This window comes from Scomber scombrus, chromosome 7, assembly GCF_963691925.1.
Source record: "Scomber scombrus chromosome 7, fScoSco1.1, whole genome shotgun sequence".
In the NCBI taxonomy this organism is placed as follows: Eukaryota; Metazoa; Chordata; class Actinopteri; order Scombriformes; family Scombridae; genus Scomber; species Scomber scombrus.
In genome coordinates, this window is record NC_084976.1 from 23,451,912 (window position 1) to 23,465,225 (window position 13,314).

At 36.0% G+C, this 13,314-nt stretch overlaps 1 protein-coding gene across 1 annotated transcript; it reads left to right on the plus strand.

The window, feature by feature from the left end:
• Positions 1-4,607: 4,607 nt before the first annotated feature.
• On the plus strand, positions 4,608-12,039 carry tmem106ba (transmembrane protein 106Ba). The gene is made up of 7 exons (XM_062422602.1): positions 4,608-4,802; positions 6,949-7,012; positions 7,166-7,325; positions 8,498-8,638; positions 9,415-9,464; positions 9,573-9,626; positions 11,462-12,039. The coding sequence occupies exons 1-7, from the start codon at positions 4,619-4,621 to the stop codon at positions 11,580-11,582; spliced, it is 774 nt and encodes a 257-aa protein (XP_062278586.1). The 5' UTR covers positions 4,608-4,618; the 3' UTR covers positions 11,583-12,039.
• The last annotated feature ends 1,275 nt before the right edge of the window (positions 12,040-13,314 follow it).

The window sequence follows — 13,314 nt, forward strand, 5'->3', positions numbered from 1 at the left end:
GGCTCTGCACAGTGACTCATATGTGTAACTGAGTTGAAGAAAAGTGTTTAAATAAATCTGAAACATCTGACATGTCCCAAATCCCTGGACTCGATCCATCTGGTGCTCAAAACAAATGCAAATTGATATTTGTTGTTGAGCACAGTTGGTTCAAAGGCATTACAGATTATTATCTTTATTAGCAATTTTCAAAGTGTACTTTTCCCTCCACTTGCCAGGTTAAGCATCATTCAAAGCGGTTTTCTCTGAAATCATAGAGAGATTAAACAGATTAAAATAAATCTATTATCACTATAATGTGATATTTGCTCACGAGCATTAACGACAACATTGTTGTTGACAAGAGGATTCAAAAGACTGCTGCTGCTGAGTCATACTTTCACACATGGCAGCACACTGCCATCATCTGGCTGCTGGAAAACACATCAAACACCACCATCAACAAAAGGGGGCAGATCTTTTAATGAGGACTGGAGTGAAATGTCAGGCTTTCTTAGTTTCCTTGTTTTGTTTTGTTTCTATTTGTGGTAAAGACACAATAATTAATGAGGTAATCTCACTAATTACTATTAGTAAGAACTTCTGGGTAGTTTTAATGAGTGTTGTTTTTGACTCAGCAGTACTCTTTTGGTTTATTTAACTCTTTATCTTAACAAGGTCTATTTCGACTTTGCTTTGGGTGAACTGTAAAGCAGGATTGCTCTACATAAATGTTTTTTAATGCACTTACAGCTTCTGAATGCAGTGTATATTTTAATTAGGACACGCAAGTATTTCACATTAGAAAAAGAACGCTGCACTTTGAGTCACAAAAAGTAGCCCTAAATATATATACTTGAGTTTCTCCTCAAACTAAGTCTGGCTGTTTGTATTCCCGACCAACCCTTTCACCATCTGTTTGTCAATCCTCAGACCACAGAGAAACATCTGTTATAAGTAGCTTAATTGAATAATAAAGTAACTTCTGGCTTATCGAGTTACAATAGTGGTGCTTGTGCCGTAACCCACTTACACAAAAAACTTGTTTGACATGTTGCTGTCAGCTGACAAGACTTTCCAGGAACTGTAGCCGTCCTACATTCAGGATGCCGCCTGCTTCACCGTATGTGAGATGAGGTTTCGGAACACTGATGCCTCTTGGTCTGAGGACAGGGCTAATTTTAGATTTAACAAATAGACTACATACTCTTGAACACTGAACAGGCCACAATGTTTTGTCTTGTTGTTATGTTATTATGATGCTCATTGCCTTAAAATTAAATATTTTATATCAATTTCTTGACTAATTGAATATATTCAATAAAAGATCACCATCTAAATTTGATTTCATTACAAAAGTCAGTATTGTTATCTCAGTAACAAAGCTGTATTTCCTTTTCTTTTTTTTTCTTTTTTTTAAAGTTATGAGTAATGAGGTTTGAGGTTTTTGCCACTGGTACTTTTTAAATGATGGTAATATCATCATTTCCCGGCAGTATAACGTTCTGACAGACTTGAAGTATGTCTGTGTTCAGTGGCACAGTTTCTCAATCTCGTGATCGAGTCGCCACATGAGGTTGGCTCATCATGGAATTTTTCAGTCCACAAACAAAAACACAAGTTTGAATGTAATTAAAGGTCTGAGTCAGTGGGCCCGTGATACACAAGAGCGCATTCATAGAGACCTATGTATAGGAGGAGTATCTATTAAATATCTATGAAGTTTGATGTTGCTTAACTGTTTGTTTTTCCATTTGTTTTTTTGTTTTGTTTTTTTTTGGGGGGGGGGTTGGTTGGTTGTTTATCATAGAGTGTTAAAAGTATTTTTCAATGGTGGAAAGTAACTACATTTACTTGAGTACTCATCTTGGTAACATTTTAAGAAACTTTACTTGATCATTTGCTACTATACTTGGTTTTCTGCTACTTATAAACTTCCTCTTTACAACATTTCAGAGGCAAAACACTCTACCATTTACTGCACTAAAGCTTTTCTTTTCAGATTAAGCTAATAAATGAATGAATATGATGCAATGTTATGGATTGAACAACCCAACAGTAACATGATATAAAGCGGTTCAAATAAGCCCCACCTCGACCAGCTATAACCTTTAAATGCTGCTTACAGTATGTGATAATGCACCCGTAATAATAACCCTCTAACACTGTACACATACAAAAATGCTTATTCTACTACTATGTAATAAGCTATCTTGCCCACGAATGATTATAATAATACTTTTATACATTATTTTTTAGGGATCCTCTTCAGTAAAAGATTAGCGTAGGCCTACTTCTTCCAACACTGTTTTTCTATATTAATAATGGTCTGTCAGGAAGATATAACATAGTATTTATGTAGTAGTGTCGTTGTAATTTAAAGATATTTTGTTCATCATGTAAGTCACTGTTGGCTTGTAATATGGAATATGGAAAACCATTTCTGCCAATGTGATGAAAAAAAATGCAAGTCATAATGAGAAACTATCTCAAAATAACGACTTAGTAACTCAAAATAATGACTTAATTTCTCAAAATAATGAAAATTTCTCCAAATAACGACGTATCATATGACTTATTAGTATCTCATCATTTTGAGAGAGTTTCTCATTATTCTGAGAGACTAAGGTATTATATTGAGATAGTAGCCTATCTCATTATTTTGACATACTAAGTCATTATTATGAGATAGTATGTCAAAATAATGAGATACTAAGTCATTATTTTGAGATAATAAGTCATAATAAGTCAGTATTAAAAGTTAACAAAGTTTCTCATTATATTGACTTACAGGATCTTTGTATTTTTTTTAATCACACTGGCAAAAATGGGCTTCCACATAAAATCCCTACTGTGTGACTTTGTTGCATGTCTTAAAACCTCCACCTGTGTTGTTTTGGTTCGATCCTCGCGGTGGTAGCGGTCACATCCACCAGCACGAGTCCGTCCAATGAGGAGAGGAGAGGGGCGTTACCGTCGACCTCATCGTCACTGCTGTGTGTGTGTGTGTATGTGAGAACCACAACAAAGCAACGACGATAACGCGAATGGCAAGTAAGGGAGCATAAAACAAAAAAACAAACGAAGGTAAGCCATTAATTAACTCACATACAACAAATCACACTAAAGCCTCATTTCCTCCCCATTGCATATCTAACAGTGCTGGTGACGTAAGTGTGCTGCATGGACTTGTTTCTACACAGCGGCCATTGGCGATTAATTCAGTATAACAGCTGACGACAAATGATGTGTAACTAAAAATGTTTAAATAACAAATTGAAAAATGAAGCGTGGCTAGTCATAGTAAGTGTGAAGCGGTTATTATAGTTTTCCTGCGGTCGGTACGTTGTGTTCCCGGCGGTGCAGCTCAGCAGCATGGCGGCCTCAGTGGTGTTCAACATGTATGTAGACACACATCAGACAGGCAGTCTCTTCTGTCTATAAGCAACAGCTTCATATTTAATGTGACATGCATCACAATGTAAAGCCCATATACAGCTGCCTGAGATAATATAATTATAACAATATAGCATTTATCAGGTAATGTGGCCTAGTGTACATACATAGAAATACACAGTCATTAGGAACACCTGTGCAATCTAATTCAATCTAATACAACAGCTCTGCTATAAATTAAACGTTTTTTTCGATTTGAGAGCTGTTAAAATACCCTATACTTTTCCTAATATGACCCCCAATGTAGAAAAAATGGAGATACAGTGCATCTTTTTTTTCATTTTGTGCCACTGAAACACATTTATAGATGGATAGAAAGAAAAGAAAAGCACTCCTGGTGTAAAAGCCCACCTTGTCAATGCCAGTACTATTAAATTATTATTATAGGTGCATTGGTATGTAAGCAGTACTTTAAAGTTGGAGTTTCAACTGCTTTATATAGCCTACTTAATTTAATCTATAACAACAATGCATCATTTTATATATTTGTATATACAGTAAACTAATCATGTCTAATTTGTAAAATCTTAGTCTGAAAAGTAAGTAATGACTACAGTTTTTAAGTAAATGTACAATATTTTTGTGTCTTTAAGCAAAGTACTCATGAAAACGTGGTTATTACTTTCCAACACTGAGTGAGTACTACAGATGATTTATATACTATAAAAACTTGAAGACAAACATTTGAATCTGGTAACCTGAAGTGACAAATAAAACAAATGTTTAATGAGAGTACAATGGTGTAGTAAAATATTAGTACTGTAACTCTAGGAACAGATGGTTTTATTCCTGTTTTCTTGTTGTTGTGTAACAGTCTTTGTAAATAAACTGTTATTATGAATATAATCATTTCAACTAATCAATGAATTGATATAATTGAGAACAGTCTTTGTTATCTAGTATTAGTGTATTTTCTTAGATATTATAGGCTTGCAGAATATAAACTATATCCTAAATACCTTTTAGGGAAATATTAGCAATAGAGAGTAAATGTACATTAAGCAAACGTCTTAACAAAATTATCTCTAATTATGTGTCATCATGGACGGGGTGTTGGTCCAGATCCAATTTCACATTCAAGTGGCTGTGTGGCATGTGGCTTGTCAGCACATCCTGCTGCAGCTCCATGGCAGTTCCTCTCTGCTCATGCTATTTTTTGTGTTGCTCACAGACAGCTGCAGCAATGGGCAAGTCCCAGTCACACTTGGCCAAATACAAAGACGAGAGTCAGGACGCACTGACGGACACCGCCGAGACAGATGAGGACATAAAGAACGGTGATGTATCACAGTTCCCCTATGTGGAGTTCACGGGACGGGACAGCGTCACTTGCCCCACATGTCAGGGCACCGGCAGAATCCCCCGAGGTAAAACTTCCTAGATATTAGTAATCAGTACTCTAATCAGAGAAAAGTCCCAAATTAAAGCCAATGAAAACTTCACATACCAAGTATTTTTGTAATAATATAAAATATGTATGACTACATTTACAACAAAGTTTAATCTTTATATACTGCTCAGGGTCAAATTTGACCCATTTTTACATTTGAGAGCTGTAACAATACTTTTCCTCATGTGACTCGCAATATACAAAAATGGAGATACAATGCACCTTTTTTTATTCTTGTGCAGCTGATACAGTTTTACATATGCAAAGGTACAAATTTGACCTGTTCTCCTGGACCATATATAGAGATTGTGAATGTCTGTTTTTACATACATAAATATAATACACTGTTTGCTCTCTGACAGCTATGTTAAGGATTAATCAAACATTTATTAATGACTGATCGGGAACGTATGAATTTGAATTGGTGTAAAGACTAATTATGAGTCAGTATATGAACAGTATGTAATGGTTAAGTTTAGAAAAAACATCCATTCAGGTGTTATTTATTAAGAGTTTAACAGTCAGAAGCTAATCTGCTTCATCAGGACTGTGTGGATGTGGTTTAAACACATTAAACTGACAGGTCTGACATTATAAGCAATCAACCACATTTAATTTGAAAGTTGCTAAACTCCGATTGGTGCACAAAAATATGTGACATAACCGCAATACCTGGCCTCAACCACTTTAAACCCAGTTAGAAAAACAAGAACAAAAACACAAATATAGACGTATCTTATGTGAAATAACAAAAAACGGTTGTAGGTTTGGCACGAAATGCTGCGTTCATGTCGGAAACCATGTTTCATAGTAGGAAGCAGATGATGAGGTACTCTCACGTTTGTTAAACAATGCTGATTCATTCCTAAACCACTAACATGACGTAACATTTAGCCACATATAGCATACATGTCTGTATTTAACTACCAGGCTAGTATGTGATGTTTTATATTAAAGGTATTCCAACAGCAACAGAGTTTAACTAGTTAAGACTAGCTTTGTGTGAACAGAGCGCTCAACTTCTGCTGAATTTCATGCAAGCTGAGGTTTAAATTTCGTACAAGTTTACAATCTTCTACCAGGATGATTTTAAGGGGGGGAAAAAATGGGAACTATGTAGTGTTATCCTAATCAACCCCCTACACTCAGAAATGTGTTTTTACTTTATGTTTTTACTTAATGTCTGAACTTCACTGTGCAGAGCGATGTGTGTCTGGACGGGGGAAAAGTGTCTCTGTGTTCACCTTAAATCTGAGTTTAAAGCGAATATCTATGTATAAATATGCCCTTAAACATTTAACAAGTTTATATAAACAGATCACAGATGTGGCAAATATAATAACGTTCAAGTTCACTAAAGCCAACTTAGCTGATTTAAAAACATCCTATCTAAATCCATTTTTAATAATCTCTACACCAGAGTGTTTCAGAGTTTTGTCAACATTTAACGTAACACTGATGCTCTTAAATGATTGTGTTTTGTATCATATAGAAAGAGACCCACTTATATGTTTTTTAATATCAAACAGCTCAATCTATTTTCCTCTTGCAGCTGTAACACTTTTACCGTACACATGTAATTACAGCCAGTAACTATAGCTCAATAATTTTGAAAACATATCTAATATGATTTGTAATATTAGAGGATGATCATTTATACATTATTATTTTCATATCAGTCTGATGTGAAGGCCACAATTTTTCTATATTGCACAAAAATATTTCATTTAAAATGGTATTTTTGACACACATTTTGATTTTAACAAATATTGCGCCTCATGTGATTTGAGAATTGTAACAGGTTGTATTGCAATTTCTATAAAATTTAAAGTAATTGTTCAGCCCTGCCAGTAATTAATTAATCTATGCATAAAACATTATATAGTCTGTACTAGGGTTGATCCGATGGACGATGCCATCGTCCATCGGCGATGGCTGTCAGGCATCGCCCAACCCTAGTCTGTACAGTTGTTTGCATCGCTGTGGAAAAAATACACCAATCATTCAAAAAAATCCAAAGATACGACTTCTCAAGTTGCACAGTAGTGTTGCATGGTGTAAAACTTACAACATACTCCTTACTCAATCCAACAGTAACACTCTATTTTTAAACTATTCAACAGGACAAGAGAACCAGCTTGTGGCTCTGATTCCTTACAGCGACCAAAGGCTCAGGCCAAGCAGGACGTAAGTCTGTACCGAGCGCTCTTTTTCTCTATCAGGGACTCTTTTTTTTTAGCTGACTGAATGATGAAACTAAACGAACTAGCTGCAACATGATTGACTTTGAAGTCATCAGCTGCTTTCAGGGTCTCACTTCTCTTTTTCCCTCTCGTGCAGAAAGCTGTATGTTACGATATCAGTGGTCCTTTGCCTGCTGCTGTCTGGCCTGGCCGTTTTCTTCTTATTCCCTCGCTCTATTGAAGTCTCCTATGTGGGAGTGAAGTCTGTCTACGTCTCCTATGACCAGGACCAACGAATTGTCTATCTCAACATCACAGTAAGCTTGTGGAGCCACACTCCCCTCAATTAAAATTTAACTGTAGTCGCACCATGTATGCATTAAAGATGCTATGATAAATATTTTTGATACTATTAATGACTCACATGACGCTGCAGTTCCCTTCAGCTCCAGGATAAAGAGCTTTATTGTGTCTTTCAGTATATTAATTTCATTTTCTGGCCCGCAACTTTACTGTTTCAATTTCTTAACACTGTCATCAGAGCTCTTTACGGCCGCAGCAGGACCAGTGTATGTGGCTGTAAACAGAGATTACTGCATCTATATCTACATATGAACGTGCAAGATATTAATATAGCAAAAAGCAATGATATGGGCCATATCAAGAGCTTACAAGAAAGAGTTTACTAGTTAAGTGCTGTTTACAATAAGTGTTATAAATCTGTGAAGCACTGTGTCAAGCAGACGTTACAGCAAAATACTTTTCACTGTTGTTACATTTAAAATATTGTTCAATCATTGCTGCAAAGTAGAGGATGCAGAAGAATGTTTATTTTTTATTTCAATGTAGCTTAAGACAGTTAAGTCTGTTGTGATTAATAAACTATTTTGTCCATTTGGTATTATTATGCTGTTTTGTTTAAGAATGTTTAATTTTCATTGTTGCTACACTTTAAATATCAAACAAGTGTGAAGTCATAGTCATAACGTATATCGTATTGATGGAGATATTTGGCTTCAATATTGAGATACAATCATTTGTCCATATCGTGCAGCCCTAGTAAACGGCTGCACCAATTTGCTGATAGACAAAGTTAGTGAGTATCTGGTGAACTTAGTAGAGCAGTCATTAATTACAGAGCCACATGTTCCCCTCAGGAGTCGGTGGAGACCAAAAATAGAGCTAAAAGGTCAAAAAAAGGGGTCTGTATTGGTCTAACAGTATAACCATCATTCATGATGTGACCAGAAACATTCAATTTAATGCTAATGTTGTTTCGTATGTGCTGGATGTGTACTCCGGCAACTGTTTGCTAACAGGTTCATCTTATCAACTTACAATGTGAAATGTTAGCATTGTGTGTCCCCACACAAAATATCACATAACTATCAATTATTGCAAAAAAAATTAGGAAATTACGGAAAATTAGGGCTTGTTCACCAAGCTCTCTTTTGCCACAATCTCACTTTTTTTGTCTTCCTCCATCCAGAGTACCCTGAACATCACCAATAATAACTACTACGCCATATCTGTGACCAACATCACAGCACAAGTGCAGTTCTCCAAGACGGTGATAGGCAAGGCCAAGTTCAGCAACAGCACAGTGATCATACCGCTGGATGAACGGCAGGTAGGTTCAGATATTTTTACTGTACTCAAGCAAAGAAAAGAAAATACACTCAAGAGAATACATGAATTATTCTAGGTTATTCTAGGTATGTGCTTTAGTTATCCTGCAGCCTACAGAGGAACCAGTATTTGTATTTCTATGTGGATTTGTTGAGGCAGCACAATAGCAATCCTGTTTTTGTTATATTACACTTCTAATTTTAATTTTAGGATTTTAAAGTGTTAAAACACATGTCATTCAGTAAACTATTGTAGCAAGGCTGGGTACCCACACCAACAACAGCACTGACCACTCAGCCAAAGCTCAGCTCTGTCAGACACACAGACCTGCAGGCTGCAGCTGTTAATACATTCATGACACAGAGACAGACAGAGTGGAGAGTGGAGAAGAAAAAATATATTTTTACAAAATAAATATTTAACATAAATAAAGAAAATAAATGTATGTTTTTAAAAAAAAAATTAAAAACATACTATTTGTGCTTTTCTGAATACTGTGCTCGGATTCTGCTCCAACCCCAACTGCACAGCCTCCACAACAGCTCATTGTTACACCCACAGTCACAACACCAAAGAACCAACTATCCAAAAACCCAACTTAACTAACAGACTTGTCTCATGACTTCTGTAAAATAATATCAATTGTGTTTCATCAAAGCCAGAACAAAAACTTTAAGCACCATTAAAGCCGTATTATCTTTAACTCTTGTGACATTACAAATCTTGGCACTGCTTCTTTTTTTTTATTCAAATGCTTTATAATTGTGTTTATTACAGCTTGACTACACCGTTCCCACCACCATGTCTAAAGATATCAGTTATATGTAGTAAGTATCTTGTTACAAGTTCTAAAAAAAAGTACTGTATTCATTATATATCATGTGATTTATAATGTCTTAATCTTAAATTGCTTGTTTTGTTTTCTTCTTCTCTAGTGACTACTGCACCCTGTCAACCATCAAAGTGCACAACATTGTGCTCATGATGCAGTAAGTGTACCAGTATTTTTAAGTGTTTTTTCTATAGTAGTTATACATTTTTATTCTTTAACTTATCATGACACAAGTGACTGAGCATCACAATGACTCTCCTGAAGCAAAACTTTCTCTAAAGCAGAATAATCTTCAGTAGTTGTGTCAATCCACTGCGGTCAAAAGCAAAAAAACACATGTCTAGCCAAGTATCATTCATTCCAGTGAAAATGTGTAAAAAAAAAACTAAAAAAAAGAAGAAGAAGCTACTATTATGAAACATACTCTTGCAATTCAGTGGTTATACATCTAGACCAATAAAACCCTTAAGGCCAGTAGTGAGAAGGATTGTCTGTTGCAGGATTCAGTTAAATGCATTTAACAAGAGGGGGAAGCGATAACAGTTGTTTATTTTAAAATCCATTAAAAAGCCAGGGTTTCCCCCAAGAAACGGGTTTGCAGATGTTGTAATTGCTACCTATCACATATATTTACCACCTTTAAAAATATTCACCCTCCTTTTTTGATACAAATCAACATAAAAAGGCCTTTTAATGTGACATGAATTATCTAAATCAATTCAATCTAAAATTCAAAGTACTCCCTTGCAACAGTCCCTGATACAAGCAACACAAAACTGCAAAGGTCCAGCTGTTCATTAATCTCATATTGAGCTAACCTTGACTCCATACAGCCTGTAATGTTGCTGTTAATTATTAAACTAACTTCACCTTGCTCTCTGACTGATGGGGCCTTTTTCCTCACACCTCTAGTAGTTTTTATCAGCTTGTTTTATTGAATGTGCTGCTCTGATTAGTGACTGCAGAGCAACATGCAATGATGATCATCTGCAGGGCTGAAGACAGATCATGACACATCTTGTGTCGTGATAAATTTAGCTGATGGTTTAAATACTTCTCTCAACCCCTAAATATGTGTGATGTAGTGCCTCTGCTCGTTTTGCTGTGTGATGTAGTGCCTCTGCTCGTTTTCACTGATTAATACATTTATTAAGTGTCTTAATTTCATCTGACGTTAGTTGAGGCACTTTCTATTTGATATAATTCATCATTATTATCATTTATATATGTTTTCAGTCGTCCTAGTTCTATCTTTCCCATTCAAGTTATCTTAGAATCTGGTGTTTTTTGGATATCCACTGAGATTCAAGCCAACTGAGAACGTAAATTATTATAGACAAACCCCTTTTTCAAGAGTCATTTTTGGGAAAAGACTTCAAACTTGGACACACACACCCAAACACACACAGAGTCAGCATGACCATAAACGGCAGCTAAACACAGTACAGACTGTTTGTCTATGTTCGCTTCATTTCACCTCAGTGTGAGACTCTTCTGTGTTTTGCTGTCATTTGGGGTCATGCTGAGTTGCCCGCCTCTCCTCTGTTTCACAGCAGGTGGAGCTGCCACTGCCGCTCCACAAACACACACTCACACACATACACACACAGGGTTCAGCAGAGCAGAGGAGAGACTGTGAAGTAGACGAGCTAACAACCACACTCTAGTAACTCAGTTGTTTACTTGGCCTACTTTTGAGTCATTTGGATTGAGATTATCACTGTCACTGTAGACTAGTGAGGAACAGTGAGGAGAGGAACACTCGGTTTACAGATTTTTGGCACCATCTGTTATTGTGAATATATACTGACATTTAAAACCTAACACTTACGTAACACTAATATTATGTAGACACCCCCCCCCCCCCCCTGTGCTACCAAATCAGGTCATGCTGTGCAGGAATTAGAAAAGACCATCATCCAAAACTCTGTCTCTACTCTCACCTTGTTGTCTGATGAGCAGCAGTTGACTTGACTTGTGGTTATTTTTCAGGGTGACGGTGACCACGACGTACTTCGGCCATGCGGAGCAGGTTTCCCAGGAGATGTACCAGTATGTGGACTGTGGGGGGAACACCACCTCCTTGCATGGACATGTACAGGTCTACCAATAAGGCAAGAGAAAGAGAGTCCAGGCATGAAAAAGTGCTGGTCTTACATAGGTCAACTGGGCTGACGTGCACAAGGAAATCTTTGCTCAGTGACATTTCAATAACGTGTTAACCGGAACGGAAAAACAACTCTTCTTCAACTAGTCTGAGTGGCTCATTCATTCTTATAGTGTCAACCACTTCCTTTCTTTTACAGCTCAAATATGATGTTTAGAATAAACCTCCAGATGAGGGTTGATTGTTTGCCAAACAGGCTATCAGAGAAGAGTAAAAACTTACCTGCCAGAGCCTGAATTTAGAAGGATTTGCCTGGAGGTTTGTAGACATGTTTCCACCATGTTGCCAACAGAACATAGATTTGATTTAATACTAGTATTTAATCAGATAAGATGCACTTTAGCCTAATCCTCAACAGAAAGTAATATGAATGTTTGTATGAGCACAGCACCATACACCAGCGCCATATCATTTTACCACTGTTAAATACTTCCAATGAAAAATAAGTAAGGTGCAACTTACATTCATTTTCATTATTAATTTTATGCATTTTCTTTTCATTTTGACTACAAAATGTCAAAGAATAACAAAAATGTTCAAGGTGACGTTTTCAGATGTCTTGTTTTATCTGAAAAAGTTCAAAACTCCAAAGAAATTGAGTTTACCATCATGTTTGACATAGAAAAGCTTCAATTTGAGAAGCTTTAACTAGCAAATATTTGGAATTTCTGATAAAAGAATGACTAAAATGATTTTTCAAGTCATCAAAAACAGTTGCTGATTAATTTTCTGTTAATTGACTAACCCATTAATCAACTATCCATGACAACTCTACACTGAGCAGTTTCTAACCACTTCTCGCACTTCTTTCATTCCTTTATACTGCAGCCTTTTTATTTCTGTTTAGATTTTTTGAATAAAAATAACAATTCTGGATTTTATGTAGTGCAATATGGATGGTTTATTTTCTTAGGTGATTTGTTAAGTTTGGGTTTGTTTTGTTTTTAGGGTTCTGTATTTTCAGCTCAAGTAAAGGCAGAATCAGCCTTTTCTTAGGTCATTCAACTTGGACATTTAAAACAAAATGTGACTGCTGTTAAATGAAAGCTTTTACATAAGCATATTTTTTTATGAATAACAAACCATTTTTGCCATTAAAGTAGAAAAATAACTTTGGAAAAGGGACTTCATGCCAAAAATTGGGGATTACAGTGAGCTATAACAATAAAAATGTGTAAATGTAAAATATGTTCTTTACTCCTGGCTTGCTTCGAAACATGTCCCTGTTTTTGTGGGCTATGATGTCATTCACAATGTATTTGCTGTTTTAATCTTCTCTTCATCTATAATGTGTTTCATGAGTTGACTGCTATTCTTAAGTTTTGAAATGCCTTTTATCATGTGGTATCGTCTTGATTCGGCTCATGATCGTCAGAAGTGAAACGCAATGTGTATTTCCATGCTCTGATAATATTAACATTTTTAAATAGCGCGGATAAATGCCTGAAATTTGAGTTCAAAGCTTCTAATTTATATTAATTTGTCATCAGATAAGTGAGATAGGGTACTCCAAAAATGCTACTAAGTCAGTTTTTCTGAAACTTGAAGTTTACACAGTCATCATCATCGTCGTCGTCAGAAAACTGTAACCCAAATTCAAACCTCGCTGATATTTTTTGATGACAGTGTAGATGTGAATACTTCTCTGTCACTGCCCTGTTTTTCATGCATGAAGCTA

Excerpts from the sequence above, each read along its gene's own strand:
- tmem106ba (XM_062422602.1), top strand. The coding sequence starts at position 4,619 with ATGGGCAAGTCCCAGTCACACTTGGCCAAATACAAAGACGAGAGTCAG. Across the intron at positions 4,803-6,948 it reads CACCGGCAGAATCCCCCGAG|GACAAGAGAACCAGCTTGTG; the intron begins GTAAAACTTCCT and ends ACTATTCAACAG. Across the intron at positions 9,465-9,572 it reads AAAGATATCAGTTATATGTA|TGACTACTGCACCCTGTCAA; the intron begins GTAAGTATCTTG and ends CTTCTTCTCTAG.